Source organism: Phoca vitulina, unplaced genomic scaffold (genome assembly GCF_004348235.1).
Source record: "Phoca vitulina isolate PV1807 unplaced genomic scaffold, GSC_HSeal_1.0 scaffold25, whole genome shotgun sequence".
Lineage (NCBI taxonomy): Eukaryota > Metazoa > Chordata > Mammalia > Carnivora > Phocidae > Phoca > Phoca vitulina.
Window position 1 is genome coordinate 44,192,787 of NW_022589728.1, and position 22,924 is coordinate 44,215,710.

General features: G+C 40.9%; 1 protein-coding gene across 3 annotated transcripts in view; it reads right to left on the bottom strand.

Moving 5' to 3' along the window:
• Window positions 1-18,875, bottom strand: part of NIPAL2 (NIPA like domain containing 2) — a 75,305-nt gene extending 56,430 nt beyond the window's left edge. The window contains exon 1 of one of the 3 annotated variants that reach the window (XM_032421660.1): window positions 18,100-18,875. In XM_032421660.1, coding sequence (XP_032277551.1) covers window positions 18,100-18,165 — 66 coding nt within the window. In that variant the 5' untranslated portion in view covers window positions 18,166-18,875. Of the gene's footprint in view, window positions 1-13,117; window positions 13,303-17,453; window positions 17,643-18,099 lie in introns of those variants that run through there. The other 2 variants (XM_032421659.1, XM_032421661.1) reach the window with 2 other exon arrangements.
• Between the last annotated feature and the right edge of the window lie 4,049 nt (window positions 18,876-22,924).

The following is a 22,924-nucleotide window of genomic DNA, read 5'->3' on the forward strand; positions in this document are numbered from 1 at the left end:
AGATAAATCAGAAGCCTCATACACTGCTGATGGAAATACAAAATGGTGCAACTACTTTGGAAAACAGTCTGGCAGTTCCTCAAAAATGTAAGTGTGGAATTTCCATTTGACTCAGCAATTCCACTCCTAGGTATATATCCAAGAGAAATGAAAGCATATGTCTACACAAACATTTGTACACAAATGTCCATAGCAGTATTACTCATAATACAGCCAAAAGTGAAAATGACTCAAATGTCCACCAGCTAATGCATAAATAAAATGTAGTGTATTCACACAATGGAATATCATTTACCCATAAAAAGGAATGAAGCACAGATATATGCCACGACCTGGATGAGTCTTGGAAAATTTATGCTATGTAAAAGAATCTAGTCACAGAAGACCACATGTTATATGATTCCTTATATATTAAAGGTCCCGAGTAGACAAATCTATAAATAGAGAAAGCAAATTAGTGGTTGCTTAGGCCAGGTAAGGATGCAGGGCTCAGGGATGACAGCCAAAGGGTGGAGGGTTTCTTTTTGAGGTGATGAAAATGTTCTAAAGTTGATTGTGGTGATGGTCACACAACTCTGCGAATATACTAAAAACCAGTGAATTGTACACTTTAAAATGAGTGAGCTGTATGAGTTGTGAACTGCATTTCAATAAAGTTGTTCCAAACAATAATTTTTAATACACAAAGTATTTACACCTTTTTTTTGGCCCAAAGAAATAAAATGCTACCAATGTAGCTCACTTTCTTACAGTCTCTTCTCCCTTCCAGAGATAAGAAACATTTTTCTCAAGTTGATATAGATCAATTTCTTTCCTAGATTTGCTTTTATCTTTGCTTACTGATTTTTTTCATCTTCTTCATTTAGACACTTAACTCATTAGCTTTTCCTCTTTCTTCCTATCTAATAATATATACAAGCACACTATACATATTCCTATAAGTACACCCTCTGTTTTAGCTCCATGCTTACTTTAGGCATTTAGTTCATTGGCATTTACTTCTAAATATTTCCTAATTATTTTATTATTTTTATCTGAGCCTTATTCAAAGGTCTGTTTTTTAATATTTCTAAATGAATTGGGGTGTTGGTTATTGCTTTGTTACCAATTTCTAATTTTATTGAGCTGTGGGCAGAAAATAGGCTGTGTGTAAATTAACATTTGCTTTTTGACCTACTATATGGTATAAACTGAAATTTATTTTGTGACTTAATAGTGAATGGTCAAGTTTTATAAGTATTCCATGTATGCTTGAAAAGAGAGTATTTAATTGTTGGGTTAATACATTCTATATAAATTTTGCTATCTATCTATCCATCCATCTACCCACCCATCCATCTACCTATCTCCATTAATTCATTGCTCAAATCTCTGCTACTCTTAATACCAATGTAGGTATATTAAAAATATAACTATGAGCATGGATTTATCCATTTTCCTTTTAAATATACTGAATTTTGCTTTAAAAGATGTAAAGTGCTATAGTGTTGGTATATATAAGTTCAGGATTGTTTTATCTTTTCAGTTAATTGTTCCTTTTATCATTATATATTGACTCTTTCAATCTCAATAATGTTTTCACTTTAATGTTTATCTGATATTACTATAATATAGCTGCTTTCTTTGGATATTTGCCACTTTCCACATCACTTACTTTCAATATTTCTGTGTCATTATATTTAGTCAGGCCTCTTATACATTGAAAATAACTGAACTAAAAAAACAAAACAAAACCTGAGACTTTCTGTTAAATGGGAAGTTTGGTCCATTTTATTTATTGTGATTGTAAGTATATTTTCATTTGTTTCTACCATCTTTTTTTTGTATTTGTAGTTATTTTGTTTTTTCTTTGCTTTCTAGTTCCTCCTTTCCTCTATCTTGTTGGATTGGTTAATCATTCTTTACTTTTTTCCTTCCCCTACTCATTTGGCTAGGAAGTTATATATCTTATTTATTTTCTTTTAGTAATTATTGTTAAGTTTTAAAACCTTTTTATTTTGAAATACTTATTGACTCACAGTAGGCTGTAAAGAAATGTAAAGGTAGGTCCTGTGCGCTCTCCCCCCAACCTCCCCTCAAAGTTAACATCTTACACAACTATAACGAAACATCAAAGTCAAGAAATCAGCATTGGTAAAGCTCTTGTTCAAATTTTACCAGCTATGCTAGCTAGCACTTGTGTGTATGTGTATATATGTGAGAACAAGATACTCATCTGTACCATCATCACAAGATTCCCTTGTGTTACCCCTTTATTGATACACCCATCTTCTTCCCCTCCCCATCTCTAACCTATAGCAACCACTAATCTGTTCTCCATCTCTAGAATTATATTAATTTACATATGCTACTTAAATGGAACCATGCCGTTTATATACTTTTGAAATTGGCATCAGCCTTGATGTTCATCCAAGTTGTTGGATCAATAGTCCATTCCTTTTAAATGCTGAGTAGTATTCCATGGTATGGATGTACCACAATTTATTTAACCACTCACCCACTGAATGACATTTTGAGTAGTTTCCAGTTTTTGGCTGTATGAATAAAGCTGCTATGAACACTGTGTACAAATTCTGTATGAAAGTAAGTTCATTGCTCTGGGATAAAGGCCAAAAGTGTAACTGCTGGATCATGTGGAAAGTCTATTTTAAGTTTTGAAAAGAACTGCCAAAATATTTTCCAGAGTAACTGTCCCATTTTACATTCCCAACAGCAATATATGAGTGATACAGTTTCTCTACTATTCTATTTATCTTGCATTCTTGATATAAATTCTAATGTTAATCAATATTCCCAACCTCCTGAACATTATAAAAATTTTGTTTTAATGACATTCTCTCCTCTCCTATCTTACATGGTCTTAATGGTATATTAGCTCCACCTCGCTTTTATATCCTCACATTAGTCATTGTTATGATTGTTTCATACAATCAATACTTGCCTTATTTATCCATGTTTATTTCTTTGCTCATCACTGCTCTTTTGAAAAAAACAGCTTTGAGATATAATTCACATACCATCATGTTCACCCTTTTAAAGTGTACAATTTAATAGCTTTTAGAATATTCAGAGTTATGCAACTATCACCACTATCTGATTTCAGAATATTTTCATCACCCCCCAAAACAAACTCTACACCCATTAGCACCCACTTCCCATTCCCTCCTCCCCTCAGTCCCTTGCAACCACCAAACTACTTTCTGTCTGTGTGGATTTGCCTATTGTGGGCATTTTATATAAAATGACTCATAACAATATGTGACCTTTTGTGTCTGGTTTCTTTCACTTAGCATGTTGTTCTCAAGGCTTACTATGGTATGGCATGTATCAGCATGTACCAAGAATGTAGAATATATCCTTCCTTTGTATGAAATATTCCATTGTAGGGATTTACCACATTTTATTTATGTATTCATCAGTTGATGGACATTTGGGTTGTTTCTACTTTTTGGATATTAACATTCTGGCATCTTAATTTTTTTTCTGGGTTCAGTGTCCTTCCCGAAGAAACCTTTAGTAGCTCTTTCAATGAAATCTTTGAGTTCCAGTTCTCTGTTATTCTGCAAATACCTTCATGTCATCTTTCCCCTTAAGTATAGAAATGCAGGCTGACAGTTACTTCATTCAGTGCTCTGATGATATTATTCTATTGTCACCTGGGGCTGCTTGTTGTTGAGAAGTAAGTTGTCAACCTAATTGTTGCTCCTTTGCAGATGGTCTGTCATTTTTCTCAGGATGTTCTTAAGATTTTCTTTGTCATTGGTTTTCAGCAGTTTCACTACAGTTTTTCGGTATGTGAATTATTTTGAGGATTCATGTCTTTCACCAATTTGGTTAAGTTCTCAACTATTATCTATTTGAATGTCCTCTCCCTTTTGTTCTATTCTCTCCACATAGAACTCCTGTTATCAGTAATGTTAGACTCTTAAATACTATCCTCCTTGTTTCCTGTTAATATCATATTTCCAACTCTTTATCTCTTAATACTGAATTCTGGACAATTTCCTCTGACAGAAGATCTGTTCTAGGTTAGCTTTTCTGACTTCTGTCCTCTGAATTAAGTCTTTACACACTTCTATGTCTACATATATTCTACAATACTGCGATGATTTTGTACAAGTTCATTTTTCCTCTAGACTATAAGCTCCTTGAGGGCAGAGCTGTGACTTACTTGTCAACTCATTTTTGTAACCCTAATGACTAGTATAGGACCTGGCAGAATGATGTTGTTTATTAAATGCTTTTTGAACTGATTATAAACTGTCTAGAAATAGCACATTTGGGCCTTTGGTCCTAGGAAGATCTCAAAGGGAATATTTTGTAATCAACTGGAGTTTGAATATACTAAGCTCTCAGTTTTTGTGAGAACACAAACTTGTCCCAGAATTCAGATTTCAACAATTAAGAGTTTCCGCTAGTGTGCAATAAAAAGCTGCTTGCTGACATTTAAAATCTAGTTAATTCATGTTATACAAAGAACAAGTAATATATAGGTATTAAAGCAGGTGTCAGAAACAGTTTCCTGATAAACCCAGTATATCTGATTCTTTATTTTTTCTGAAACTTTACCTAATTATTCAAGGTTAATTGCATACTCATTAAATTCATTTCACACATAATTATAAATAGTAGTAATAGAGTAAATCCTCATTAATGCCCCTAATTGAAGGGGAGGAATACTTCAAATTTGCAGTGTTTTTAAAAGAAGGTGGTTTAATTACCTTCAAGAACATACAGTAACTTGAAGTAACCAATATTAAATGCTGTTTCCAATTAGAGGCTCTGGTAAATGTGCTTTAATGACTACAAAATCCTCATCTGCAATCAAGAGTATCATTTGCATACAGTGAGCAGACCCTTATAAACTGCCATTTAAATTAAAGATGTCTTGTTTACATCATTACTTTACTCAGAGTGTTCTCTGTTTTCTAGCATTTTAGAATTAGTGGGAGTTTAGATCTCCTCTCCTTCCCCCACCCCTTTTCTCCCCTTGTTGGTTTGGAGACTGCTCAGGAAAGAGAACAGAGGGACTTGTGCAAAGTCACATAGCTAGAATCAGGCAAATTTTGGCCCCAAGGCACCCAGCTCATGTCTGAACCACTATGTCTTCGCCGACTGCAATCAGTAACCTTCTGGCTAGTCATTGTCAATTTACTACAATTTTAAAATTGCAAAATCTGTTTCTTTTTCTCAGCACAAGTCAAATAAAGCAAAGATAATAATCGAAAGGAAAGGTTGCTCCACCGCTCAATAATGCAGTTAGAAGTACAGGCCGGACACACAGAAAGATGCCCTTAATTTGTTCAGTGCTCTCTCTTGTCACCACTGTAGCTTAATTCCTGACTTTTCCAGGATGTCTTGGCAAACAGATGGTGGGAGCCACAGCAAACAATTTATCTGGAATAAGATTCAAAATATCAGCACTGATAAGTATCAAGGATGTTTTTGTTTTATTTGGAGTAACAATCTTCTATCCTACCTTTTGTGCCAAAAGTGTTCTTTAGATATTTTGCATAAAGTTATTGACCTATAATCCATGGGTGGGGTGGGGGTAGTTTGGCCAGATGGAGGTGGGATATAACATGGGTGTGTGGAGTTGGTCATAGTATGTCCTGGTTCTGACTTTGAACTCAAACATATTCCTGGCTCTGCCTTCAAAACATAAATTCAGAATCAGACCCCAGTGGAGCTAGTGTGTGGTTCCAAAGAACCATAGATTCAGAGCTAGTTTTGAATGCTATAATAGTCATATTCACCTTGCAACTGGAATAATGCTATGTCTCCTATTCCAGGCAGTAAAATATGCCTGAACACGCAAGTGACAGATTTAGTTTTTAGTGCTGGAAATACCACAGCTTGGGTGATTTAGGTCAACTAGTCCCTGTAGGAATGACAGTAAGAGCCTCAATCTGCAAGGGGATGAAATGTCTGAGAAACGGGTGTTCAGTTCACCCCATGTCACAGGAAACTCTTAGGAATGAGCTTATTGTTTTGCATTTGCACCTTGTAAACTGGTAGACAATTACCTCACCTCCAGAACAATTAGGAAGGGACAGGTGGACATCCAAATTCTTAGTAATACTTCGTAATATTTAAGTATTAGGAGTGAAGACTCATAGTGTATACAACTTACTTTGAAATGGCATATTACAATATAAAGTAAAAAAAAAAAACATACAGAGAGAGAGAACAAACAAATGTTTCACAATGTTCACAACTGGTGAATCTCCAGGTGAAGGACATGTGGTGTTCATTGTTCTACTCTTCCTCACTTTATGTAAGTTGGAAAATTTTCAAACTAAGAAGTTAAAAAACCACTGCTTTACAGACTCAATGAAGTTAAAGGGAATATGGATTCACTTAAAAAGAGTTAAAAGAGGAGATGACAAGAAAAGCAAGAAATATAAAGCAAGCCGGTTGAACCAAGGAAAGATATTAAGGGGGAAAATAAAACGATTGCACAACTTAAAACCACATGCAGACACTGCTTAGGAGAAACACACAAAGTGGAGGAAAAGGACATGAAATGCAAGGGGTCAGAGAGAAAAAAGGTAAGTATGGCAGAGACATCTCAAGGATGATCACAGCAGATGCTATTCATTCAGTCATGCATCCATTTGGTATTTATTCCGCAACTGCCAAATATTAGGTTCTATGTCAGGAACTGAGGATGCAAAGTACCCTTGAGGAGCTCAGAAGAAGTAGAAAAAGCAACTGATAACAGACTAAGGCCACCTGCTAAATCTGTAATAGAGGTAGATGCTTTACAGAACCCATGGGAACAGAAGGGACAGAGAGTGCGAATCAACCTAGCTTGGAGAGTATATTAGCTACAGGAGTGGCTGCGATGACAAATTACCACAAACTTGGTGGCTTAAAACAACAGGAATGTATTCTTTCACAGTTCGGCAGAAGAGAAACCCAGAATCAATTTCACTGGGCCGAAATCAAGATGGCAGAGCTACATTCCCTCTGAAGGCTCTAGAGGAGAATTCATTTCTTGCCTTTCCCATTTTCTGGTGGCTGCGGGCATATCGTTGGTTTATGGTTCTATCACTCTAATCTCTACCTCTATGGCCACATCGCCGTCTCTTTTTTGTATGAAATCTCCCTGTGCCTCCCTCTTATATTAAGGTGGCATTTGGGGTCCATCCAAATAATCCAGGATAGTCTTCCTACCTCAAGAACTTTAACTTAATCATATCTGCAGTCAACAGGATACCTGAAGGGCCTTCAAGCAGAAGATGCCAGGAGAGCCGGACTGGAGAAGCAGGCAGGAGCCACTATCTGCCATGAATCTGTAGGTGGCACAAAAGACTCTAAACTAGAGGACAGATGCAGATTTGACTTTGAAGAAGACTCATCCTGGCTGTAGTGTGGAGGATGGACTGGCAAGGAGCAAGACCAGAGAACAGGAAAACCATTTAGGAGACGACTTCAGGAGTTCGGAGAAGAAGTAGGGACAATGGGAGAGTTAATTACAACCGGGCCATGAAGAAACAATATTCATATTCATCGTGGTAAACATTGGAGACAACCTGAAACATGTAATGCTTTTTGGATTACTGAATGGGTTGGACTATTCTTACCACTAATTTCCTTTGCCCTTGCAGATTTGTCTGCAATACTAACCCCAACTGAGTTAAAACCATAATATCATATGTGGAAAATAAAAGAATAATGTTCAGGCATGACAGATTTTTAATTTGTTATCTCGGTTGTTGTATGCTATAAGGTTATTACCTTTCCACCCTGAGAAAATCTCATGACACTGGATCCAAATCTGGTGATTTAAAGCCAACAGACTAGATCTGGGTTACATAACACAGTATATCATTGCTATTCTTACAAGCGATTCCATGCCAATTTGTAATCAACCTTAAAACCTAGGCAGAAAAAGCCGAACATATTGCCTTCCCATACAATTAAGAACTATTACATTTTGTCTTTTACTTGGGAACACATTGACTTACATAATTGTACATTCATTATTTTTATAAACCGAACTCCATTAAGGATAAACCTTACTAAGCTTACCAAGAAGCCACCATGTTTTTTGCCTTTGAGAAATCTAAGTTTCAGTAGAAAAAAAGTTTATGGGAAAAGTAACATATTTAACAACACATCCTTTGGGGGCTTTTAACACTTTGTGAAAAGGAGAGCAACAATTGTCAAGAAAGATGAGATACTGGTCCAGGAAGTCTTCAAACTTGGTTCTATTATAAAACAAATCAACCCCATAGAAGGTTGTGAAGGGAATCTTTGAAACAAGGGCAGACATGCTGAACACAAAGAATGCTATTGTTTCCATCCAGACAGATCTAAGGTCCATAACTTTCAAATTTTGCAAGATCATATTCATAATAATTTAAAAACTCTGGGGCGCCTGGGTGGCTCAGTCGTTGAGCGTCTGCCTTCGGCTCAGGTCATGATTCCAGGTCCTGGGATCGAGCCCCGCATCGGGCTCCCTGCTCGGCGGGAAGCCTGCTTCTCCCTCTCCCACTCCCCCTGCTTGTATTCCCTCTCTCGCTGTGTCTCTCTCTGTCAAATAAATAAATAAAATCTTTAAAAAAAAATAATAATTTAAAAACTCTGTAATCCCTTGTTTTCAAAGAAGCAGGATTTCAGTCTGCCTTTTGCAGGGCCAGCCCAGGCTTTGGAAGAGGCTTCCTCTCCTAAAGCTGGGAACCTGAGAGCTCTTGTAGCTATAAGTCCTTCCCTCACACCTGCCTGGGTTTCTGGGGGTATCTGTCCTTCTGAAGAGCAATGCCTGCCTTGAACTCTGTGTTTGGTTGGCCCCATCCCCCTGGAGATTAAACTCTATCGCGTATGTCAGGCATCAGCCATTGGGTGAGTTTCTGCCTGCGTATGAGGGAGGGATAATGACGTTGCTGCTCTCTGACAGACTTCTGCCAGAGAATCTTGCCACCCACCAGACCAGATCTTTCTGACAGCAAAGCAGGAATCAAGCTCAAGTGTTCTACACCTCTTAGGCATTGTGACTTGCACTCTTCATTGCCTCCAAAGGGCCACTCCTCATAGCCCAAATAATTTCCCCTATCCCCAAGCTCCTCCTTCCTGGCCAATGATGGTGACTCTGATTTAGGTCTGCAAATGTAGTTCAAAAGATTAATACAACACTTTACATGTAGCTCACGATTATTCTCAACTTTATGGCTGCAGCAGGTGCTTATAGCATGAGGTCTGCTTGTACCCTGCCCACAAAGGACCACTCATTTCTCCACTGCTGTGACTCAGACAGCCACATCCAAAGGTACATTATAGTTTCCCCTTCTGCTTTGGTGCTCTTATTTGCCATTACATACCTGTACTCTGTTAGTCTGGAAGCTTAATGTAAATAGTCTATCAGATAATATAGGCAAGGGTAGCTTCACAGCAGTCCTTCAAACGTGGTTGATCAAGTCATTATAAAACATTCTCTCTCCCTCCCTGTCCCTCTCTCTCTCTGTCTCTCTTTCTCACACACACACACATACAATATGTATATCACATATATATAGCTACATTTTGAGGACACAATCCACGTTTTCTGATTTCTTTGATATCACTAACACTGCTCTGTTAAGAAGGGCTCTCTGCTTGTGATTTTTATTGTATAGAATGTTGATGGCATTTTAGGCCCTCATTTGTTGATTTGCTGACCAAGCTTAATATGGGCTGTGACAACAGGGAAGACAGTGCAGCTATGTCCCTAACATCCCTGGAACAATCAGAGATTTGCAAATCCAGAGGCTGAAGAAAACATAAAGGACCCCCCACCCCGAATTCACAGGATTCACCTCAAACTTGAATGAGATATTGGAAATGCTAACATGGCTTCTAGGATTCCATATAGTATTGCACTCATACACCATACCTTTTCCACCTAAATCCACTAAACTTTTAGGAGTTTCCAACTTACTGAAGAGGTGATTGTTGATGGTAAAGAAATTTCTAAGCAGGTAGAGATAAGAAAGAGACTAAGCAAGGGATACTACCTTTGCCAGATGATTCCCTTTGACTTTGCCATCAGTAGGAAAGACAGGGGCTCTTTGTAGATTTTTTTTGGGGGGTGATGTCTGAGGGGCTAAGTTCAGAATTTAGAAATAAGTCACCACTTATTTGACATAAGGGTAATAAAAATATTTCAGAAGTTGATCCTATAACCTGAGCTTTTAAGGAGATTATCCTGTTCAGGTCTCACCCACAAAGGCAGGCAGGCTAAATAGGGGGCAACTTTTTAGGGCTGCTCATGTGAAGCAGGATACAGAAAAGGAAGGCCCTAAATGAGCTGAGAAGGGTGTTAGTTTGAGAGTTGCCCAAGTCGACAATAATCCATAGGAGGACATTGTTGTTAGGGCCACACAGTATCCCCTTCTCTTGGTTACAGGACCTCTCTTTCAGCTAGCCCTTCCTAAAAGTGCCCATGTTCTTTGGGGATGCCAAGCCCAGTAACTCTGCCCTTGGTGACTGGTATGGGAAAGTCCACGAACCTAACCTCATCCAGTCAGGCTGAAGCCCATTTATTTTCATTGGTTGAGAAAGTCAAGCTTCTTCTCCTGGAAGTGGAAGGAAGAATGTAGGCTAGTGGGGCGAGTCTGCTAAAAGTGGAACCAACAAACTCTAAGGAAGAGGACAGTGAGATCTGAGCCTTCGCCATGTTGTTAGAGCCCCGGGATCAAGCCTTAGTTGAACCCGGAGTTCTCTTGGACTTTCATGTTAAGCTGACTATTTAAGCCAGTTAGTGTTAGGTTTTCTGTGACTTGCCAACTAACACCTCTTTTATTTTTTAAAAAGATTTTATTTATTTATTTGACAGAGAGAGGGAGAGCACAAGCAGGGGGAGTGGCAGGCAGACAGAGAGGGAGAAGCAGGCTCCCCGTAGGGAGCCCGACGCGGGGCTCGATCCCAGGACCCCGGGATCAGGACATGAGCCAAAGGCAGACGCTTAACCGACTGAGCCACCCAGTTGCCCGCAAACTAATGCCTCTTAATTACAAAGCATTCTTGGTTAGGGAAACCAAGTTAAGCTAGAAGAGAGACAGAATCCTACAGCAAACTTAGTTTGGCCAGTGATCCAAATTCCTCCAAGAAGAAACCAACTGGAGAGGTACAAAGAAGGAGGCGTGGGGGATTTCAGAAACCTGTGCTGAGGCTGCAGGCAGGCAGCAGGACAATCCCTGGAGGCAGACCTTGGGAGGACCTGTCAAGGCCAGGGTCTCTGAAGGAGTCCGGCCAGGCCAAACATAATCTTTGGTGAGGTGTGGTGCTCGGGACTAAGTGTATGTTAGCTTGTATTTACAAAAGGGGACAGTCCACACCTCCAACGTGTGCCAAAGATGACAGGAGGCCATCTGAAGAATGACCAAGGGCAGGGCAAGTGACAAGAGAAAGCACATGCTAAGAACCATGTGAGGGGAAGTGGAGTGTTATCTGCCAGCCGCCAGGCAATCAGGGCATTCCGGTGAACCAGGACGGACTGGGGGCGGGGGGGGGGGGGTCGGTGAGCTCTGACTTTATGAAAAATGTAAGTTTATCTGGAACACAGTGGAAGATGAGTTATAAAAAGGTGTAAACTGAATAGAGTAATACTGGACCTTTAGGAAAAAACAAACAGGCAAACCCAAGCTAACATAAATGCCCCCATGGAAATCTCAACATTAACGGCGCCTGAGCCCTTCCCAGGCTGGGAGTGCTTGTCTTGCTGGTTGAACTACAATCAGCGTCTGGTAACAGGATCACACTACTCCCACCTAACCCCTCTATCACTGTTCCCAGTGCCGCACACCCATCCCCCCAGCCCAGGAGTTGGCAAGTGGCAGAAGACGTAGGAGGAATCCTTCCCTTAGCACTAACAAGTGTTCCAATGAGGAAAGTACTGCAATTAGGAAGTGCTCTGGAATGTGAATATGTTTGCAGAGTGATGGGGAGCCAAACATCAAAGGGAGTGAGGAAGGTGCTAGATACAGAGAAATCAGCAGTTTTAGATTAAAAAAGGAAAGGTTAACATCAAACATCTGACACGATTTCTCTTATTTCCATTTGCAATGAGCTAAGCCCAATAATTATGAATTATTAGAAATATTATGACATTTCCTATAAAATAGGTTGACTGTAATATTACTAGTAATAATAGCTAGTATTTATTCGAGTACTTTCTATGTGTCTGGCACTTTGCTAATTTTCGGACATATATCACCTTATCCTATTCCTACATCAACCCTGCAAGGTATGTATTATTATTATTACCATTTCAATAGAGAAAGCCAATATTTGGAGAAATTAAGAGACTTGCCAACATCTCTGGTAAAAAGACTCAGCTTTTAAAAATGCACTATACAAAAACAAAAAGGATAGCTTAGGGGAACATCATCCTTTCCATGGTAAGCTCTCAAATGCCAACTTGAACAGTCATCATCATTTTTAAAAAGGAATTATTTAAGTAATTCTCAATCGCTTGTTTAAGCAAACAAAGTGAATATGGCATACCACTTCCCACAAGGTGAATATGGTATATACCATTATCCACCTGGGTAAAACATGCAAGTTGAACAGTTATTGCAATGCTAATAATATTTTTAAAACTTAAAAAAATTATAGAATATAATAGATACAGACAACTGCAAAGAGAATGATACAGATGAATAAATTACTAAAATGAATTATTAGAAGGCAAACACCCTTATAACACAATCCAGATCAAGACGCCAAAAGAAATGGGGCGCCCACCCAAAGCCCTCCCTTTGCCCCATCTCATCATACCAGCCCCCCTCCCACAAGGAACCACTGGCCTGACTTTATTGTAATAATTTTCTTGCCTTTCCTTGTAGTTTCATCACCCAAGTGCACATCCTTCAACACTATAGTTGAAGGTTTTTTTTTTTTTTCCAGATAGGTTTTTTAGGTCTCTTAATTTACAACTTCTCCATCCTCTCCCTTTTCTTTCTTGTAAAAATGATTTTTGAAGAAATGGAGCCATTTCAACCTGTAAAATGGCAATGTTAGCCTGAATTTGCTGATTGCATCAATACAAATATTATAACTAGTTAGTATAAATCAAGCCATAAGGAGGAGATCAGGTAGAATGAAATGCAAACATCTTGTCTGCCAAACTCACAGGAGCATTAAGACTTTTTTCCTCTAACAAAAACCATGGGATGATGATGATGGTGATGATGATGATTTATTTTGTTTTCACAAAAGCTTTGATATAGTTGCCTTGAGGTAATCTGTTTCTTCCTCTTGCTGCCTCATACATATATCTTGTAGAAAATCTGGTAACAGGAAAATGCCATGTTGGATATATAAGGGATGCAAAAAAAAATCAATAAGCATAAATAAAACAAAAAAAAAAGGATTTTTTTTCTTGGGAACAAAAAGGAAAGGACCAGCAACCTCTACCCAGCACTTCGGTTATTTGGAAATTTTGGCACTTTTCTTTCTTTAAGAGACAGACAGATGCAGCTACCAACAGAAAAGAAATAGATGGAATCAAAGCAAAAATCAATAAAAGGGTGATATAAAACTCAAAGCAATTTTTCTTTAGTGCAATGAAATAAGCCATATTCATTCCCCTCCTCACGTTGCCTCTCACTACCACTTCTTTTCAAGCCATAGTTTCTAAGCAATGGCCTTCAGGCAAGGAAAAAGGATAGCTGTGTAGTTAAACCTACTTGCTGTAAGATCTTGGGGCAAGTTATTTAGAGGTTTCCTTACATGAACAGTGAAGCTAATATGTACCTTACGAGGTTGTTGTTGGGGCCTCCATTGAGATAATAGCTATAAAGTGTCACATAGTAAATGCATAACAAATGTCAGTCTCTCGGCTTTGCCTCTTCCTGGCCAAGCTCTATCAATTTTCCTTTAAATATGTTGACTTTAAACATTCAAGCCATTGAAAATCAAAAGTTCAAATAAAGGACATAAAAAATTCTGAATTTTCATTTCACCCTATGCAGAATAAACCTTTTTGACAATGTCCTTGTGAATTTAGATACTTAGCAATATGCTTAAACTTTAAGAACCAGGGACAAAACCCCTCCTTTACAATACTTCCCACGTTCATCCTTTCCTGTCGATTCCCTCCATAACCTTGCTGGTTTGGCACTATTTCATCAATCAGATAGCAAAAGGGAGACTGAAGATCTTTTATTCCAACCCTCATTTTCCTGGAGAGGAAACTGAAGCCTAAGCACACTCTAGCTCACAGCAGAGACTAGACTACAGCCTCTAACACTGGTTGCAAATTAAGTGCCTACAGGGGCCAGTATGTAAAAGAGATGAGAGTAAAGGGAGGGGCTTAGCTGGGGAGCACAGCTGTCATAAACTGTGAACTTCTGCTCACAGTTACCACGTGGGAGAAAAGGCCAAGTGCTGCTAGAACTTCGAACATTTAAAGAGATCACCGAAACTTGAAACTTTATATATAATCTACTTGCTTTTAAATGCTGGCAATGTATTAAACATTTTTTTAAGCCTCTTTGCAGGTCAAATAAGACACATCTGTGGGCTGGATTTAGCCAATTTGAGGCCTCTGCATGAACACTGCTAACCCTAAGTTAAATTTCTTTAATTTGCTTTGATTCTCATATTCCTTGCTAAAACAACAACAACAACAACAACAACAACCAAAAAAACAATCTTCGAGGGCTCCCCATTGCCAACAAGATAAAGTTCAAACTTCTTAACCAGTCCTTCCAGGCAATCCATGACTATATTTAAGACCCCAAATTATATTTCCACCTTACAGTCTCTGTCCTCCCCTGCAACCAGAATGGCCACCGATTACTACATCAGGTATAAAAATAGTCAGAAAGTCACCTGCCCAGGCCATGGGCTGTCCTTGGTCCCCAGACTTTCCCTCTCTTGGAATCCCTTCCACCTGTGCACTCCCATCAGTGAAACTCTGTCCATCCGTAAGTGCCCAGCTGAAATACCACCTTTTCACAAAACATCCCTGATGGCCCCTGCACAAAGCCACCTTGCTCCGAATTTCCACAGGACTTTATATCACTCACATGACACTTAAAACATACTGCCTTGTTTTGGAGTATAGCTCATTTCCCCTAGCACCTAATAACACTCCTGGAGGGAAGGGTGAATAGGTTCACGTGTTTTGTACAAAGTAGGGGGCTCAATAGTTGTCTCAGAAATATTACCCTTTTATACTGAAAACTTGTGGATCAAACATTAAGAAAACGCATTTACCGAACTCCACCACATCTGTACTTTCAGAGGCAGACTCTTGAGTGACAAAAAGGAGCAAAGACCTCATTTCTCTGGCTTCCCAAAACATTTTCCCCACTGAACTACTACTTTCTACCCGCTTTAGGATTTCCTCCTCTAGAAGCACTCACATTTTTGCCTTGGAAAACATTGCTTCTAAGAGACCACTGTTAAATATTCATCTGTTATGTGAAAGTGTTGGTCTTTCTCTAGGAATAAGGTTAATTTATCAGTCTGATGATTATCACTTGGAAAGACGCAGAGAGCTGGGCTACTGTCATCAAATAGTTCAGTTGTGATAAAACTGATTAAACCATGACTACTCAGCAACCAAGGCTAATTTTGAGTGTGAGAGTCCTAAACTGAGATCTCACATTTTTGTTTTTCGGGAGCCACTCCCATTTTCAGTCATCTACATTTGGCTGTGTCAAAAAAGAAAAGAAAAAAAAAAAAAAATTAGACTCCATTTTATTTTTGTTGGCCTGGCCCGCACTAGAGGCACTCAATAAAATGTTTGCTGAATGAATTTCAAAAAATCAATTTTCACACTCTTCTGAGTCTTATAAGATGGCCTAAATTTGTACAATATTGGGAAAAGTTGATACAACCTTACCTCAAACTAGGTATAGTTTGGATGTCAGTTGAATAATTTCAATTAGCATATCCTGGATACACCCTTTTAAATCTGTACAAACATATACCGTCAAAGGCAAGTTAGGCCTTGCAAACATCACGTTAGGTCCCCACATTTATGTCACGTGGTAATCTGTTTTGCTGTTAGAGAGCCAAGACAATCTTGAATTCCAGGAAACATCAAGGAAAACTGACTACAGGAGTTCCAACTCTGAGAACAATGTTTTTTCCTGTTTTGGATGATGCCATTGTAGGTCACAACTACTAACCCTCTAGTTTCTTTACCAAAAGAAAAAAGTTCATTCTTAAACCTTTACTGGGAGTGCCTCTAGCAGAAGCACATTATAGCATGTTTATAATATATACTAGCATAAGCATAATTTAATAGATAGACTCAAAGATCTTTCCATAAAAAAGCATTTTTTTTCTTTGTAACTGCTGTGAAGGAAGAACTGGAAGAGTTAAAAAACAGTGACCAAGAGGCTCTGAGTCCCCTCATTTTTCCTACTTTAGTACGTTTTGTGGTGAGACAGACTTCAAGCAATACCCTCTCCTTTGTTGAAAACGAATAAGGTGAACATGCTTATCCTGTCTTTATATAAATTTTCTGTGTTAAATTTCTGAAAACAAAATTTCAATATTTTATAAATTAACATTCAAAACACTTTTCAAGTGTTCTTAGAGGAATTCTAGACCTTTGATTATTGGTTAAAAAACGATGTAGCCAACAGTAACAAATACTTTGATTATATTGTTGCAAACTAAGAAGGCCCACGGATTTGTTAAAGAACAAGAAAAAAGTAACACACTTATGAACCCAGGAGGAAGCCCGGGATCCACTACGTCAAGATCTCTTGCTCCCACTTGAAAGAATATAAATGCGCCCAGAGGAAGGGCTTGCCAGGGCTGTTTTTCTATCTTAAACCAAGACAAAAATAAATGGGCAGCTCCACTCCCCTTTGATCTTTTTCAGTGTATATTTCCAGCACAAACTGGCATTGTTTAGGCTGACGATGTTCCCCCAGAGGACCGGTGAGACAGAAGGACAGAGTCATGCAATCGCAACCCAAGAATATGGGTGTTCTTCGCACGGAAATGGAAGCGCCGTGCTGAGCCAGCGGGGACACGCGCGCGCAGAGCATCTGCGCGGAGGGGACATTTGGAAGCCCTTAATGAGTTCCCTGCTTCTGAGAATGGGGTGTCATTTATTTTTCACTGTAAAATAATCGGGATGCAGGGGAACCGAATATGGGTGGAGGGCAGTCACCCCACACTCCTAGAATCCTTCCGGGAGCAGGCGGATTCAGGCTGGAGAGGCGGGAATGTTCGGGACCAAGAGGCCCCGGAATGACCCCGCAGAGGTCGGAGCCGCAGACCTAGGCGCCCCACTCCCAGGGACTGATGCGGCGGAGAGTGAGGCCGGGGGAGGGGGGCCCCCGCGCTCTCCCACAGGAGGGGTACTTCAGTGAACGTGTGGCAACATCACGTCAGCTCTTCCCGGCGTCTGAGAGCTGGCAGGCGCGCGGCCGAGGAGCAGGAGGCGCCGCGGCCCCGCCCGTGTCCCCACCGGGCGACTGGGGCGGCCGGCCCCTTACCTGGTTCCTGCGGTACCACGCGCCCGACAGGGAGCCGTTGCCGGCGCCCAGCGCCCAGTACGTGAAGTTCCGGGACAGCTCGTCCACCGCAGCCGAGGCGGCGGCCATTGGGGCTCGTTCCCGGCGCTCGGGCTCGGGCTCGGGCTCGGCCTCCGGCTGCCTCCCGGCCCCGCAGCTCCGCCAGGCGCCGCGGAGGAGGCGCGCCCTGCCGAGGCCGCGCCCGGGCCGCGCCGAGGCCACTTCCTGCTCGGCGCCCGGGATGGCGGGCGCGCCGCGGCCACCTGGCTCCCGCCCCCGCGCGGCGGCAGGTGCGGCTCCCGCCCCCCCCCCCCCGCCCGGCCCGGCGCGGCCTCGGTCCTCGGGCGCCAGGTGCCCGCAGGGACCGCCGCCGTCTGCGGCCTCTCGGGGCGGCCCGGCTCGCGGCGCATCCTCGGGGCCGCGGGGCCTGGGCGCTCGGCGCCCTCGCTGGCCAGACCGCCCAGGGCGGATCCCCGTGCGCGCGGGTGGCCGCACCTGCTGGGGCGAGAAGGAGGTGTCTCCACAGGCGCTTCCAGCCCCAGCGAGCGCTCGGTCAGGACGCACGGAAGTGAATGGGAGAGAAGCCCCTCCGTCTAGCCCAAAGCAGCCCCCTTCACCCCGTCTGTACCTGGCAGTTCCAGCTCTCTATCACACTTCCAGTGTTTCTCACTTGAACTTTCAAAGTTGTTTGCATATGGAAAAGTCACGAGTTCCCGAAAATACTGTAAGCAACACGAGAATGAAGGTTGGATCGATTAAATCTCAATACCAACAACTGATAGATCTTAGTAAATATTCCCGCAATGAAGGAAGGAATCTCCTGGTGGTAGCTGGAGGACCCCAAAGTTTCCTTCAGAAATGGGGTTTACTTCAGATGGAACCAGAAGGAATTGCTGAAATGTTGCCAGCTGCTGGATTTAAGAATTTAGAATGGGAGATAATTGTTAATGGTCTTCAAGAACTCTAACTAGATGTTTTGGTTTTGTCTGTATGCAAATTCTACTGTTACTACACAAACGACTTGTAAGGTATCACTGACCTTGAGAATCCTGTGATTCTATATTGTTGCCTGAAGCCCTGGCACTTGCAATTCTTTTGTTTACACAATGCTGAGATTCTTCTTACATATTGTATTTTGACTGCCATGACTTCATTACAGAGAGACCTTCAAGAACAGAGAATTGCTGCCTAGTGAAAAACTGGGAGAAAATTTTCAGTGTTTATTAGGGGATGTGTGCAAATGAGAGAAGGAAATGAGAAAAATATCATTTTAGGTAAAGAAATAACAAGACATGTCATCTGGGAAGCTGTGTGGTTTCTTGCTTGAGCACCACCCGAAATGCTCAATGAACAGTTAATAGGGTAGCTAACTATACGCAATTTTAAGAGGCTCACTTATTTCAAATAAATATCTGAAGGAAAAAGTGTTTATTTTTTATATCTTCTATAATATCACATTAACTTGTGTTGGTGACTTTATTAAGGCTTCCTTCAGTTGAGCTGCTTTAGGGTACCAGTAACAGAATATCCTAGTAAAAGTGGCTTAGACAACAAACATCTATTATCCCCGGAGGAAATTTTGTTCTGTATGGCTCAATGATATCATCACTTCCATCTTTCTGCTCTACCATCCCGGATATATCAGACTTTTCCCTTTTCATGGTGGCAGCTCCAGGCATTACATGCAAACAGGACCACATCTAGGAAAAAAAAAGAAAAACAAAAACGAGGCATATCTTCTTCTTTTTTTTAAAGATTTTATTTATTTATTTGACAGAGAGAGAGCACAAGCAGGGGGAGCACCAGAGGGAGAGGGAGAAGCAGGCTCTCCGCTGAACAGGGAGCCCGATGCGGGGCTCGATCCCAGGACCCTGGGATCATGACCTGAGTCGAAAGGCAGATAGATGTTTAACAGACTGAGCCACCCTGGCGCCCAAGAGGCATTTCTTCTTATGCATCTTTTGATTAGAGGAAAACTTTTTTCAGATTCCCCCAGCAGACTCCCTTTCAGGTCCCTTTAGCCAGGACTGGGTCACACGCCCATCCACGCTCTACGTGCAAAAGGAAGCTGGGAAAGTGACTCTCAGGCATTTCCAGCCTTCAGAGTGGGAGTGGAGCTCTGTCAGCAAGGAAGAAGCCAGGATGGGGTGGGAGGGTACTATCACCAGAGCCTGGCACAACCACTCCTCAGTATATTCTATCAGCCAGATTGTAACTAGTCATACTGTCTCTAACAAGCAAGATAATAAATGGATCGTGTCACTTTCCTGTTTCAAATGCTACCAAACCTCCCCATTGACACAATAAAGTTCACACTTTTTAAGCTTGGCATATGAGATACTTTATGATCTGGCCCCCCTACGCTGCTACACTCAAATTACTCCCATTTTATTTTTTTAATTAAAAAGATCATTTTCTGTTTCTTTGCATTTGTTTAAAAAACGTCTAATTTTGGAGGAAGACAGCACTTGGTACAGAAGAAGTGTGATGTGTAGCTTGTGACATGCTGTTCTCCAGAGTCCAAGATGCCGCTGCCGTTGCTGTGGTTGTCCTAGTGCGTGGGGGTGGTTGGAACAAAGAATTCGTGACCAATGTTCCTTTCCACTCAGTTCACAAGGAGGCGGCAGGAATGCTGTGTGAGCTATTTTGGTCCCAGCAGAGTAGGAGTTGCTGAAGGCTGTTCAGGGCTTTATGACGGCCTCTACCTCTTGCGGGTTTTCTTCCGGGGATATCCTGTTCACTTTATAGGACACCAAAAGCCTTCGATCAACTGCCTGTTTTGAGCACTGAAATGGTGGAGGTCTGTTCCTCAGTTAATTCAAGGAATTCTATTCTGGTGCCACATCATTTGAAGCTAAATCCTGACTCCACTGCAGATTGGCTGTGTGATTTTGATCAAGTTGCTTAATTTCTCTGTGCTTTGCATTCATCATCTGTAAAATGGAGCTGATGAGTACTGAAACATAGAAAGTACTCATTAAGTGCTATCATTTACTACTTATGACCGTGGGAGAGGGAAGAATTCTTTAAACAAACAAATACACACAAAAATACAAACCACAGAGGATAAGATTGATAACACACAATTGCAATAAAATTAAGAACCTTCATATATCAATAGACCATAAAATATAAAAAGATAAGTCACAAAATGAGAACATTATTTGTCACAACATATAACCGACAAAGGTTCACATCCAGAATATGTAAATAACTCCGATAGGTCAATAAGAAAATGCCAGATAACCCAGGAGAAAAAAGGGCAAAAACATAAACAGGCATATTTCATAAGATAAAGTATAAATGGCTGATAAACATATGAAATGCTTCTGTCTCACCAATAATTAGGAAAATGCAAATTAAAAAGCCTAATGAGAATCCATTTATACCTACCTGGTTGGCAAAAAAATTTTTTTTAAATTTTTGTATTGTTTCAGTTCATTTGGGCTGCTATACCAAAATACTAACAACTGGATAGCTTATAAACAACAGAAATTCATTTCTCTCAGTTTTGAGGCTGGGAAGTCCAAGATCAAGGCACCAGCATGGTCACATTCAGGAAGGCCCTTTTCCTCGTTCACAGCCAGCACCTATGGGCTAGAGATCTCTCTGGAGCCTCTTTTATAAGGCACTAATCTTATTTATGAAGGCTCCACTTTCCAAGGCCTCACCTACTAATATCATCAACCTTTGGGCAGGTTTGGATTTTAACACATGAATTTTGGGGGGACACAAACATTCAGATCACAGCACATATAAATTTTGGTAAGGATGTGGAGTAACAGAAACTCCTTTTCACTGCTGATGCTATTGACACTGGAAATAGTTTGACATGATTTGGTAAAGATAAAGGTGCTTCTATGAATTTCACTCTTAGGTATATGCCCCAGAGAAACATGGGTAGCAGGAGAGATGTACAAGGATAACAACACTCTTTGTAAAAGCAAAACAAACAAACAAAAAATGGCGACATCTCAAGTATCCATCAACAGAAGAAGCAGTGGGCAAGTGAACTTTGATACTCTTATACAATAAACTACTAGACAGCAATGAAATTGCCTATACCACAGCTATCCCGTATCCACATTGACATGGATGAATCCCACAAACAAGATATTGAGTTAAAAAAGCAAGTCCACAGATTATATACAGTGTGATTCAAAAGCATGCAAAATCAGACAACACACCGTACATCCATATGTAGGAAAATCTAAAGAAAAGCAAGGGGATGATAAACACAAAATTTGGATAGTGGTTCAAAGGTATTGGCAATGTTCTACTTCCTAAACTGAGTGATGGACTACATGGGCATTTATTTCATTATTATTATGAAAGATACACATTTATGTCTTATGTGACATAATTTTTATAAGTGTAATATATTTTATAACTAACACAAAAGATTAATTAAGAATACAATGCAAGGTTTTATGGTCAAACTTTCTGAAAGTTCAAGGTTGGTAGACCTGGATTTAAGTTCAGTCTTCTGCTCCTTATCAGCTGCGTGGCTTTGGGCAAATTCTCTGAGATTCAGTTTCCCAATTCATGAAGTTGGAAATAGTAATATTTGGTTTCAAGGACTGTTGTAAACATTCAGTACTAGGTAATGTGAGTGAAAAACACTTTATAGTTCAGCTCAGTTCACCAAACACTTGGTGCCAGGAGCCAAAGCACAGGGATGAATGAAACACAGGCTCTGTGCCCAGGGGCTGACACGGACATGAGCAGACAGGCAGGTAAACAGGTAGACTCAAGTTAACTTTAGCATGAGAGCCGGGAGACAACAAAATAGTTGTCCTCAGCTCAGCTTGGGAAGACAAGTGCAGCCTGCGAAGGCCACCTAGAAGGGGGTGCTGAGTGTTCCGAATCCCAGGGATGAGTTAGCCACTGCAGAAGGGAGGTTGGAGTGAGCAGGGCTGACAGAAGGAACAGCATAAACCAAGGCCAGAGGCCAGAAACAGTATAGCGTGCATGTTTCCACATTAGTCATGGTGGGATGAGATTTACCCGAGTAAGGACAGAAGGACCATTAGGGCCAGGAAATAGAGGATTTGTGTGCTGGGTTATCAAGGTTGGACTTGACTCTTAATGGCAGCCTTTGAGTAAGTTTACATAAGGGAACAGCAGGACAGGATTGGTGCTTTAAAAGATTCTCTGCTGGAAGGGCAGTGATGGCTTAGGTGGAAAACACCAGAGAGGGAGAGTCAAGTTAAGAGCCTACAACGGCTCAAGTGAGGATACATGGCAAAGGCTAGAGAGTGCAGAGATTTCAGCAATGTTTCCATGCAAAACCAGCACAACCCGTGGATGGGGCAGGGGAGGGAGACAGAAGGGGTGGAGGGGAGATGTGAAGCAGGGGAGAGAGAGAGAAGAGAGAGTCTAAGATGTGTTCCAGTTTGCACTAATGTGTGCTAAGGCAGCACCACTTACCAGCATGGGGACTAGGAAAGAGG